Source organism: Rhea pennata, chromosome 27 (genome assembly GCF_028389875.1).
Source record: "Rhea pennata isolate bPtePen1 chromosome 27, bPtePen1.pri, whole genome shotgun sequence".
Taxonomy (NCBI): Eukaryota; Metazoa; Chordata; class Aves; order Rheiformes; family Rheidae; genus Rhea; species Rhea pennata.
Genome location: NC_084689.1, coordinates 6,107,641 through 6,119,687, shown reverse-complemented (window position 1 = coordinate 6,119,687; position 12,047 = coordinate 6,107,641). Strand labels below are relative to the sequence as shown.

At 42.8% G+C, this 12,047-nt stretch overlaps 1 protein-coding gene across 1 annotated transcript; it reads right to left on the bottom strand.

The window, feature by feature from the left end:
- Window positions 1-4,280: 4,280 nt before the first annotated feature.
- Window positions 4,281-11,729, bottom strand: NMRK2 (nicotinamide riboside kinase 2). The gene is made up of 8 exons (XM_062595987.1): window positions 11,540-11,729; window positions 9,371-9,461; window positions 7,941-7,989; window positions 7,572-7,743; window positions 5,890-5,961; window positions 5,253-5,359; window positions 4,753-4,838; window positions 4,281-4,654 (listed from the first exon to the last, which is right to left on the bottom strand). Exons 1-7 carry the CDS (start codon window positions 11,563-11,565, stop codon window positions 4,753-4,755), a joined length of 603 nt encoding a protein of 200 aa, XP_062451971.1. The 5' UTR covers window positions 11,566-11,729; the 3' UTR covers window positions 4,281-4,654.
- Window positions 11,730-12,047: the final 318 nt, after the last annotated feature.

The following is a 12,047-nucleotide window of genomic DNA, read 5'->3' as shown; positions in this document are numbered from 1 at the left end:
GGTCACACAACCCACCCCCCTCCCCGGGGTCAGGCCCTTCTCCCCACTGCCGGGAAACCCAACACTGCGGGCGGCATTGGAGCTCGGCCAGGGAAAGGTAGCGCTGGGGCCAGGATCTCGGAATAACCCGGCTCTGGCAGCCAGAGCAGGGCCCGGGGCTGCCCAGCGAATTGGTCCGGCTCCGGGCAGGGGCGGGGGGGGGGGGAAAGGGGGGCTGCACGTGTTGGTGCAGAGTAAGGAGCGTAAGGAGCGCGGAGGATGCTCGAGGCGGCGGGGGAAGCCGATGGCCCTGCTCCCACGCTGCCTGTCCCAGGGTGCAGGAAGCAAACGGCAGCTGAGGTTGTCACGGGAGCCGGGAGGCATCGATTGGAGCGGGGAGGGGGTCTTGGGGCAGAGGCCCGTCTGGGACGGCAGGGCGCTCTTCGCAGGACAGGTGCCTTGGATTTGGTGGTTTTTAGGCTCTGTAGCAAGGTGCAGTTGCTGGTTGGGACTAAATTAAGGACGGGGTAACATGGGAAGCAGCTCTGCCCGAGGTCCGGCAGCCGAGCAGTGGGAGAGCTGGGAATAGCAGTGACATCCAGAGCTGCAAGCTGGGGCAGGAGAGGGGGGAGGCTCCGCTTGCAGCTCCATCACTGAACCGACTCCTGACCACCCCCCCCCCCCCCCCCCGGCAAAGCCTTCTTATGATTTGAGCCATCTAATTATAACTAATTTCTTTTCCAGTTGCTGGATAAAAATGCAGACGCTGCTTTCTGTTGAGGTTTGCCTTTCACCATGGGTGTTCTGAGGTCGCTCCAGAGCAGAGAGCTGTTTCTGGTCCTGGCCCTGCCATTGCGCCGTTGGCACTGGGGTTGGAACTGCGTGCGTGCGTGTGTGTGTGTGTGTGTGTGTGTGTGTGTGGAGGTAGGGGGGGTGGGTTTTGGCTTGCAGATTCAGCTAGACCCACGTACATTTAATCCGGCTCTTACATGGCATATTTTTTTTTGCCAGAGACAGTATGTGAAAGGATGTATGGAAATACTGTCGCACCAGTTGTTCCCAAGCTATGCAAATCTGACATAGTGCAAAGGCTTACAGGATGCTTCTCATGCCCTTGGTTTCCATTTCACCATCCTAAAAGGTTCTAAGAAGTTAATAGTTGATTTATCCTTGCTGCTATCTCATCCCGAGTCATCCTGGAGGTGACAGTGTTAGGAGATCTCAACCTGTTGGATGCACAAAATATCATCCCTGAAACTTTTATAAACAGGAATTTGGGGCATTTTTGTTGCCCTGTTGCTCGGGATAACTTGGTCTGTTTTAGAGGCTTTTGAATTGCGGAATACGGAGCACAAGTTCAGCAGAAGGTGGAAAATATTTCAAGGTGGCTGAGGATTTACTGAGGAGACAATTCCTGCACCAAGAGCCTGGCAAGGGAGCTGATCCTCTCCCCTCCTGTGTAACCTCTCCCCTCCTGTGTAAAAGCGGAAATTAAGTAATTCCCAGCTCTCTGGCAAGTGATCAGGAGGACTACAAGGACTGAATACTTCCCAGAGTGGCTCTCGGAAATGTGAGGGTGTCCTGGTCCCCAGGTTTCTGTGAAGTGAAATACCCTGGCTTTGGTTGCACCTCACTTAGGACAGAGCCGTGAGACTAGGCTGGGCAGGTTGCAAACGTGCTGCAATCAGTGCAAACAGAGAAACAGAGACTGTAAGAGTGTTCTGCGTTAAGCTTTTATTTTTATTTAATTATTTTTTTTGCTTTCCAGAGAATAGCTTGAGAACAGCACGATGTCTTTCCCCTTAAATGTCTTTGTAAAGGCAAAACTATTCTATACAACTTATCAGGTGAGAGTTAAACATTGTCTGTTAGCACTGGGGAAACCCTTACAGAATTTCTCCTCTGCCAAATACCACCAGGGAGCTGAGGCCGCTTTTTCTATCAGCAGGCAGGGCTGCATCTAATAACGTCCAACGAACATACGAGGTGCTGGTGACGAGTCCCAGTGCCCCGTCCACGGCCCAGGCATTCCACTGCTTTGCCCTGGCACGTAACAGCGTGATTATAGTCGTGTTAGTCTCTTGGGGCACGCACGGAGCTAGCAGGGGGTTACACACAAGGGAATATGCCTTTTTATAGCTTGGGTAAGCATGGCCGATGCCATCAGTACTTGCTTCTCCATTCGGGCTGCTTTCTCTTCCAGACGGACGATTAAAATATATCAGGCTAATGCAAGGACGCGGTGGGAGAGCTGATTCGCTGGCAAGTTTGGTTCCTGGCAGCCTTTAAAACACTCTGCAAAACAGGCTCTCTGATTTTTAGGTGACTTCTCGCTAATCGGCAGCAGCTGCCCTTCTGGAGCAATGTTTCTAATTAAGGCAGGCCCAAAAATCTGAAGCGAGCTCTGCTGATACTGTAGCTAAGTTATTTTAGAGTCCAGAAGTTTGCCACGCTCATCCCATGTGAGAGGTTTTGTAATTTAACATTGTGAGCATTCAGATTACTTTTATGCGTGGTGTGCTGCACGTGCTTTAGAACATCAGTTTAACGGCACTTCCTATCTTTAGCCAGTGTTATTTTTATAGCTGGTTGAAAGATCTCCACACGCTCACCTATCCAGCCACAGTATTTAAGCTCAGTTAATGGGCATAAAGATAATGCGGAGAGTTATTATTAGCTTGGAGCTAGCTAGCAGCCAAGGCCAATGCTGCTACTAGTTCCTTATTATTTTTTGCAGATTTAACAACCACATTGTCCTGGGCACTCAGCACACATGACAGGCAGATGTTTCCCCAGGCAGAGCTGGTATTAGCATCTACCACATCAGAACAGATGGAGTAAAGATGAGACTACTCTTTTTTGTTAATAGAACTTACCATTGTGTTTTTTGTGCTTTCTGTGGAGCTTCCTGTATGAAGGTCACTGTTTCCCTAATGTGTATAGGTCTGTCTGAAAGCTTCATGAAGAATACAAGTTGTACTTGTATTCATGAAGGAGGAAACTCAGTCAGAGTTTTTCTTTTTTTTCCATCAAAGGCCTTAGAAAGTGTGCAATAATCAGGAGAAAAAAAGCTCTACCTCTCAGTTTTGGTTCAAGAGGAATGCCCTGATTCCTTTCTAAAGCTTGTCATGCTGGGTTGTGTTATTCCACATTATGTTATTTCAATCTTCTGATTCTGTTTGCCTAATTACTTTTCTTCTGTGCTATCCTGTTTTGAGTGAGAGGCTTTTTTAATCACACAGTAATGCTGAGAAAAATTCTATCAACAGGAAAAAAAGAAGTAAGATTCCATTTCCACTGATAACTAAGTTCTGCTAAAGAGGGAGGACATGAGTGAGTTGAGTGGTCTCAGATTAAGAGATCTGTGTACAGTCTGTGAATTTATCAGACAAATTTGAAAGAGTGAACTATCTCCTCTACCTACACCTTACCAATTAGTAGCATGCTATCGGCAGTTCAATGCATTTCACCCCCCCAAATTTTATTACCTATTTGGTTATAAGCACCTCCATTGAACGCACCATTTTAAATTCCATAGTGATATAAAGGACCACTTTCTACAACCTAACATATAGATTTCTTGCAACACATTCACATTAAGTGTGTTGGTCAATTCACTCCAAAACATATTTAAATGCTTTTCATTTCAAATCTGAAATTAGAATGGGATTTTCAGTGCTAATTCCTGAGAAAAGTTTCCTAATCCAGTACAGTCTCAATACTAAGCTGCTACTCCAACTCCCGGAGAAGTCCTACCAATTTGCCTTCTGGGTTTTAAATTCACTATTACGGCAGCTTTCACTCTGGAAATCAGTTAAATGGCAAATTGAGAACCAAGTAACTTTGGATTACAAAAATGTATAAATTCAGGCTGCTGCCCAAACTTCATACCTTGGAAACACTTTACTACTGTGTGAAATGGGCCCTAATATCTTTATGTGCTAATTTGTTTTGAGCATAAAGTGAGAAATGTTGAGCAGTTGTGAGGCTGACATAAAACTGGTTTCACAGCAGCACTTAAAATATCTGAAGTGCTGATCGTCTCCAAGTCAGCTCAAAGAATTGTACAGTGAGATATGTGACTCACTTGAACTGGGTTTTCAGGCTAGTGTTATCATTTCAGTGAAAGATAAACCAAAGAGGTTTAAGCCTGCATAGGTATGTTCAAGTCTAGGATATGACATTTCAAGTGCCACAGGGAAAAACATGGGCTGCTGTTGTGTTTTGGGGGTTTTAGTGCCTATTTGTATACCAGGAAAACAAAACAAAAAACCCAATACATTAAAACAGGAGCTTAAAGATGAGATTAAATTGGTTTTTACTGAGTTCAGAGGATGGCATTACAAACAAGCCATTACATAAAGACTTTATGTCTGCAGAATTGCAGAAGCAGAAGAGTCAGTTGTTTTCCAAAGGCAGCTGTTACTTGTTCCATTATAAAAATGTATTTTTCAACATACTTTTAAGCCAGTGGAATATAAAATAAGAAAATTAAAAAAAAAATCCTGTCCATCACAGAGTTGTAAATAACTTATCTTCATTGTTCAATTATATACAAAAGATACTTTCCAAAGGACAGCGTATAAGAGTTTACATAGATAAACCCTAACTCTGACTTCTGTCTACGTACTATTTACACCATTCTGTACATGGGTCTTTCAGGTCTTCAGAGACCCTGAAAAGTAAGAAGGAAAAGTGTTATCCTTCAAGCATATGATTAGGTTGTTTCAGCAGCCAGTCTCTCACATTACAGCCCCTTAGATACGTATTTACCTATAGGCAATTTAAAAGCTTGTTCTGAATATCTTCAAAGACTTGATTGTAAAGTTCATCTCTAGACTTCAGTCCATCTAAATAAACTGAAAAAATACTGAATCAGTGTGTAGGTTTCTGATCAGAACAAATTTTACATAGACTAGTTCTGAAATATTTCATAGTAGATTGATCCAAACAGCAACTTGTTTTCCAACCTGAACATAGAACACCCCCATCCCCCAAAACTGACCCACTAAATCTCTCTTCTTATGATAAAGAATGGTTTTGCTGTAAGTAGTTATGATCTAAAACAAAGGGAAGACCTCAGCTACAAAACTGTACATATTTATCTGAACAGAAGGTAAGCCAGAATGGCAACTCACTGGTTAAAAAAAAAAAAAAAAAAAAAAAAAAGCCCTGTATCATTACAGGTTAAAATTTCCTTGAATTAAAAATCCTTTGCATTTCCTTAAAATGCAAAGTACAATGCCAAAGGATTTGTATTTAGAGAGACTTACCAACATCAATGCCACTGTCCTCCATTTCTTTCCTGTGTTTTAAATACATGGGCCAGACATGTCCATCAAAGAGACCCGGTGGGTCAGGAACAGTATAGTTCCTTGTACTGCAAATATTGAAGTGAAAAAGTACATTAAGACTACCAGGATTACAGCATCTCTGGCACAGTGCTAAAGCCTGAAGTTAGTCTGATGACTGCTTGGTTGCATTTATGTAAAAGCTGACTGTCACAGCCCAATTTCTCATCAATAATTGTCTACATTTTAGAGCTAGTTTACTTAAATATCTGGAATAAATACAGAAGCTACAGGCAGCCTATGGTCTGCAAACAGTTGCTAAAGGTTTACTGATGCTCATGAGTGAAGCATGCAATGGCCCTGGTCTTTTTGTACCTGTTAATGGATGGGCTGATCTTAAAACCAAAACAGATAGCTAGATCTAAAGATTTAGTAAGTGCCATATGAAAATCTTGTCCTCTAACTGACATTAAAATTTTCAACTGTAATTCCAATTTGTAAGTGACACTAATCTATGCCATTAATAACAACATGCTGGTAGTCTCAACACTTGCCTCTGTTGCCTTTAGCAATCTCTATGGGAAGAAGGGATTAGACTTAGGCCGAGCAATCTGCTTACCTTCTCCTTCTTTTGCATTCATCATATGGAACTGCCAAGTAGTAGCGTATGTCAAATAGGTCTATCAGTGGTCTGGGGTAGGGTGGAAAGAAAGAATGTGTCTTTTTTTTCTCCTGACAGAGAAGCAACAAATCACCCCTGAAAGCCATAAAAATCTTTCCGCTTTGCCTATATTTGTTTATTGTAGATAGCAGAATCTAAGTGTTTTCATAAAAGGATAGGTAACGGATGATAGGTTTACTAGTAGTATAAAAATGAAAAATGCTGGCAGAATGGTATGCTAGGTACTTTTCCCATCCAAATGTCATGCTACTAATTACTGTGGGGGACCAGACACAAGCTAGGAAAACCTATGGTATGAACCATGACAGTTTTTCTAGAAAGTATTTCAAAATCCACTTTCAGCAGACCAAAGCTTTGATTTATCAGTCTATTATGAACCAATTTATGAAAAGTCCAGGCTGTTACACAGAAACAAGTTGCCAAAGTGTGTGTGAGGACACATATTTGACACAGGACAATTCATCACCTCATGCTCTTTTCAAGAGATACAGGCAGGTAGTTCTACCTTGCCTTACTGAATTGTAGCCCTATTAGGTTGAGGAAAATAAACCTATAAAAATCATTAATGCAAATCCAATTTAAACAGCTAGTTTGAACACTGCAGTACTAATAGATTTCTAAAGGTCTGCTGATGGTTGCATAAAGTTAATATAGTATTAACTGAGCAAGCACCAGGTTCATGAATACAATATTCCCTCTGGACCAGAGAGAGGCTCCTTTTAACAAGGAGGAGCACTTCAGAGATATTTGTAACCTTCAGGAAGGATACTTCCCTAGGGAAAGGCCAAGAACACCAGGCTGTTTGCCAATGCAATCTTTAGTTGGCCATTCTCAGCATACATGATCTGAGACGACCGCCATTTTACATTTTCCATTGAGTTCGAAAAGCCAGAATGGTGCTGTTCGTCTTGTGGTACAGCTTATAAACAACTCCATTTTGCCAAGTGTCACGCACAGCTTTTTCTCGTGAAAAGCTTTTCTAAACAGAACTACAGTTTGGAGCCAAGAATCTTTTGCAAGTTATGTTTATAGCATGCATTTTTTTTCGTATTTAGATATTGGAAATGTACACTCTCTTGAGTGCTAATCTAGTCTTTCCCATCTTCCTGCCAAGTACTTTTTTTTCCCATGTAAGAATGAGAAAGATAGTAAGTCTTTGCTCCAGTGTACAATTAATTGCTAAGCTCTATTTAGTCCCTGCTAAACAAGCATATATATCACATGAGAAAACTGTTAAATGTAATGACAGATTCCACATAGTAAATGGAGAACTGATAATCATCTTCTTATGGATGATTTTTTTCAGTTCAAAGTTTAGCATGGCAGTAGGAGGGCAAGAGGGAAGCCTACGCTGCTGCCTCAGTAAGTACAAGCTCTGGCCCGAAGCTCTTCGTGTCCCAGCGTTCAAAGGCATGCTCTAAATAAGAGCTTCCTATATTGCTTTAAGAAAGTCACCTTCTGCATCTCAGTTTGACTGGCAGTAAGATGAGAAAATTTTTTTATGCTTGATACCTCAGAACACGCAGGAAGGTTGTATTAGTAGAAAGGAGGTTTTAGCCCCGGCACTAGTGATCTAGTGTTCCTCACTGGCAAACCATCAATAATTTCCCAAACCTTACTTGTAATTATAAAGCAGGAAGCCTTCAATGACCAATATATGGATATCTTTGGAGGCTGGCTCTTTAGAGCCAGGCATAACATTCACCCCATGGGAACGGGCAAACTTCACTGGGTTCTCAATCCATGCACGTACAGTGCTCACCATTGCCTCCATATCCAAGGAATCCAACACTAGTTAGAAGAAAGGGGGATGGGGTGGGAAAAAGGTATACAGTCAAATACCATGAACCACAGAGATTTGAAAGTATAAAGTAGAATGAACTTGTAAAATTGAAATTATGTAAGTTTACTATTAAATCTTTAAGAATTAAAAAGAAATACTTAGAAAAATATACATTACTGCATCCTATAGCGAACACTGCTCTTACCATCCCATTGTTTAAAGCCGTCTTCCCCGACTTCTATTTGATCTTGTGGCTGAAATATAGTGAGCAATAAAACATTGCTGCAAACTCAGCGTGATCAGCTACCTAAGATCCGATCACAACCTGGACACTACTGCAATACACAACAAAGCAAGTGTTCACTTAAAAAAAATTACAAACCCTAACAGTATTAAAATTCCCATCTTTCACCAACCCCAAGAGCTTTCAGATGTTCTCTTGGCTTAACTAAGCCACATTTGACAAAAAACTCTAGGTGATTATTTCAGCTAATAATACCAAATGAATTATTATAGGCCCCCTGTTTATAAGTAAACATATAAAGACTTAGTATTCAATACAGTGTTAAATAACTGTTAATGTTTATATGCTCAATAATGGCTATTTTAATTCCTTCTAACAGTTCTAATAAAAATTGCAGATCAGCATAGCTTAAGTTTTGGTCACTTCATTATAACTTTGCAATAGAATTTGCAAGTTAAATGTGCCAGTGAGAAGTCACATATCTTTATGAAAGGGTAGACAGAATTCCACCTCCTTTACTTTAAAGGCTAGTTTAAATTTGTGCATGAGGCTTATAGCAAGGAAGTGCTTCCAGCTTCCGGGTCTCATTCTATCCGATATAGGGCATGTTTGTAGGAAGGCATGACAAACTGACCAGACAGTTGCCAATACTGGAACGCCTTGCGTGTTGGGGGATAAGATACAAACGCCTCAAGTATGTTACCTCATCTTTTGGATGTTCATGTACAGTGGGGTCCAGCTATATTGCAAGTATTAAGAAATGGTTGCACCATGCAGGATTTTGCAGTGTGGTTCTGACACAACAGTTTCCCCTGCTGCTTTCCCAGCCTTGATGCAGAAGGCACTGAAATCAGCACAGGTATTCTGTACTGATTTTTGCAGTCTTTGAATCAGGTTTCTCATAATGAGCTCTTAAAAGCTCAACAAATACCCAACATAACTGCCTTCCCATATTTAAAGTATTGTAGGTTTGTGTTGGTCATTAAATTAAAAAAAGCAGGTTTATTTTTAACAAAGCATTACATGGAAGCAACATTCTTTTCTAAATAAAAGATGGATGGAAAGCCAACACAGGAAAATTATTTGTATTTTGATTTAAAGTTAGATGCGTTGTTAAAACCGAAAGAGATATTTAGCACACTCATTCTGTGCTCAGACATGCCAGCTTTCACTTCTGTGGAAGCCAGCAGACACTGACATTTGTAAAGGCCAATATCTCCTCACCTGTCCAAGGCCATTCAAAACTGATAACTGTTCCTCTTAAGTTGTCAAAACTTACTTGAAACATATGCACAAATATATACAACTTGCAAACAGGAATTACTACAACTTTCACTAAATATATGCAAGCAACAATAACTATTTTCAACAGGGAAAAGAGTTCAGCTTACCTTGAAAAAGTCATCTTGATGGATGACACAGCAGTTTGGCAGCGCTTTGATAATTCTGTTGGTCAAAGTGGTTTTGCCACCATTGGTCACACTAAACAGAGAATGTGAGGCAGAATCACAAAAACTGCATTAGAACCAGGGTGGTAAGGAAGTGAGAGGTCTGAGTACTACTATACTGTAACTGTTCTTCAGTGGCTTGTACTCCATCATCTGATCTGCAGCATTAAACATAAACAGGTGAATTATCTTAATACACTGGGTCAGATGTTGTTAATACAGTGTATGCACCTCAGTTTGACTTTTGAAAGCTCTTCTCTGACTAGGTAGAGAGACCCCAGGTAACACAAAGGGCAAATATTCTGCTTTATTACACATAAAAAAAAATATTGGTGCTACAGACTTTCTGAAGGAACTCCCCCCGGACTGTAACTCCAGGTTCTTGCTCAGAAGGAGAATCCTTCCCACTCCTGCCCTGCAGCTCTCACACTCACACGCCATCATCCCCCCTGTCTGAAGGGCGAGCGTCCTCCCCGAGGGGCGCCCCGGGCCCGTCCCCTTGCCGCGACAAGAAGGCACCACACGCGCGCAGCCAGCTGAGGAGCACGTTTGAATTTCCCGCCTCGACGGCGAGCGCGCGCGCGCGCTGCCCGCGGATTGGCTGCGAGCGGTTTCCCCCCCCATCACCGCTGCGTGCCCGTGGCCGGCGCGCGCAGCCTTGCTGCGGCTCGCGCTGCTACTAACGCCCGCGCCAGCGCCGCTTCCCGCGCGTTTAACGGCTTCTCACGCTGAGGCGCCAGTGCCGCCATTTCGGCTGCGGGACCCGCTCCCTCCTGGCGCGGGAAGCGGCAGCCGGACTCCTTCCCTGCGGCGTTCCTGAGAAAGCACTGGAGAGGCTCCTTTACCTCCCCTTCCTTCCTGACGGCTGTTTCCCCCGCAGGGCTCTCGTGTCTTTGCTCGCAGCCAGGCTGTCTAGAAGCTTAGGGAAGCCCCACACGCTGCAGCCTCAAGATGGAGGAGTGCGCTGGGCTCTTCCTGCTTTGTAAGTCCAGCAGCTATCCTCTGTGTGCCCGGTCTGCCTCAATTTGAGAGTCTCAGTGACCTTCCTCACCCTTTTGCATCCACCTTGATGGCCTCTACAACATCCTCGGTTAGGAAACCCCCGGGCATGTAAAAAAGTGAAAGGGGGGGGGGGGGTGGAAGAGGAGAAGCTGCCCGCTAATATGTCTGCTGAGGGCTTTTCTCTTGCAATGCCCTGGCCACTTGAAAAGTAGATTTCAGCTCCTTTCTTGGACATTTATTGCCCCTAAAACCTTTGTGATTTAGAAGGCTTGCTTTCATAGATTCATCAACTTAAAAAAAATCCACTCCCTGAAAATAAGCCATGCAGGAAGTGCTTTAGAAAAATAAAAATATAAATTCATTATAAATGGGGTAAGCTCATTTCTCCTCTTAGAGGATGATTCAGACTTTTTTGTATCTGCAGAGCCTGTTTCTTTAATAGAAGAAATCTGAGTAATCTTCCTGGCCAAAGGGGAGAGTTGTCAAGTCTGAAAGCGCTGATTTCTCATCTGTTACTCAAAGTTTATAAAGTCCCACACTTCCCTGGAACTAGTGTTATAAATCAATCATTAGCCTTGTCTGGTGTCAGTGCTGCAAGCTCCTCTGCAGTCAGCGAGACTATGCCAATTTATATCAGTCACCATGTCCTAAACACACAGGCAGACTCACTTCTAAATCTTACGAAGCTGGGAAAAAGAGAAGCTTTTTGTAGTACCCCCGCATTTGAAGCGGGACTTTCAGCCTTCCCCCCACCCCCCCTTTTTTTTCAGTGAAGCTTTTAAAAGTCTAACTTTGTATTGAAAGCATCCTTTTTCATAGTTGAGGCACACCATTCCCTTAATTTTACCTGCAAGTTAATTATAAGACTCTCTTCTACTGCAATGTACTTCCCATTACTGTATAAAAGTTCTGTATATGCCTCCCCATAGAGTTCTCTGTACTATCTAAAAGAAGAATGAATTATAATTAGATAGCACATTTCAAGCTGTATCTTTTCTGGAGTTCTATAATATTATTTCATGGAGGCCTACGTAATCTCCAAGCCTAAGATCATTTTACAACAATTAGACATGAAAAAAATACATATGTGCAATATCAGTAGCAACTTACCCTCCAATACCTATGATGTATTTCATGTTTGTAGATTTTCTTCCTCAGCAGGAATGTGGCAAAGAAAAAAAAATAAAAATCAGAATTGCTGAAAGTTAAAGCAGAACAGAATTATGCCTGATCCTTTTTTTTCTTTCCTGCCTATTCCCCTCACTTAGCTCTGCCTAGCTTTACTATTTCATTGAAGAAAAAGGCAGGTTTGCCTTTAATTTATAGAGCCCCACTGCAATGACCTTCCCTCCCTCTCTGCCTTTCCCCGCCCCGCCTGGTGATGGAAAAGCCCTATGACTATCATGAGCCCCAGATGTCATATTTTAGCGGCTGGAGGAGCCAACTCTCTCCTGGGCGCAGCGGTCATGCGCGCTGCTGCTGCACCTGTTTCTGCACCCCTCACAGCCCCCCACTCCGCTGCTCTGGCTATAAATAGCTTTTTGGCACACTTGCCCTTTGCCTAAATTAGTAATGGGGTAGGTGAAAATGTCACCCCTTTTTACATTTCCATCGGGAG

Bases quoted from the DNA above. Each gene is read 5' to 3' on its own strand.
- NMRK2 (XM_062595987.1), bottom strand. From the start codon at position 11,565: ATGAAATACATCATAGGTATTGGAGG. The intron at 9,462-11,539 runs GTAAGTTGCTAC...TTCTCTGTTTAG, and splicing joins TACATCATAGGTATTGGAGG to TGTGACCAATGGTGGCAAAA. The intron at 7,744-7,940 runs GTAAGAGCAGTG...TCTTCTAACTAG, and splicing joins CGGCTTTAAACAATGGGATG to TGTTGGATTCCTTGGATATG.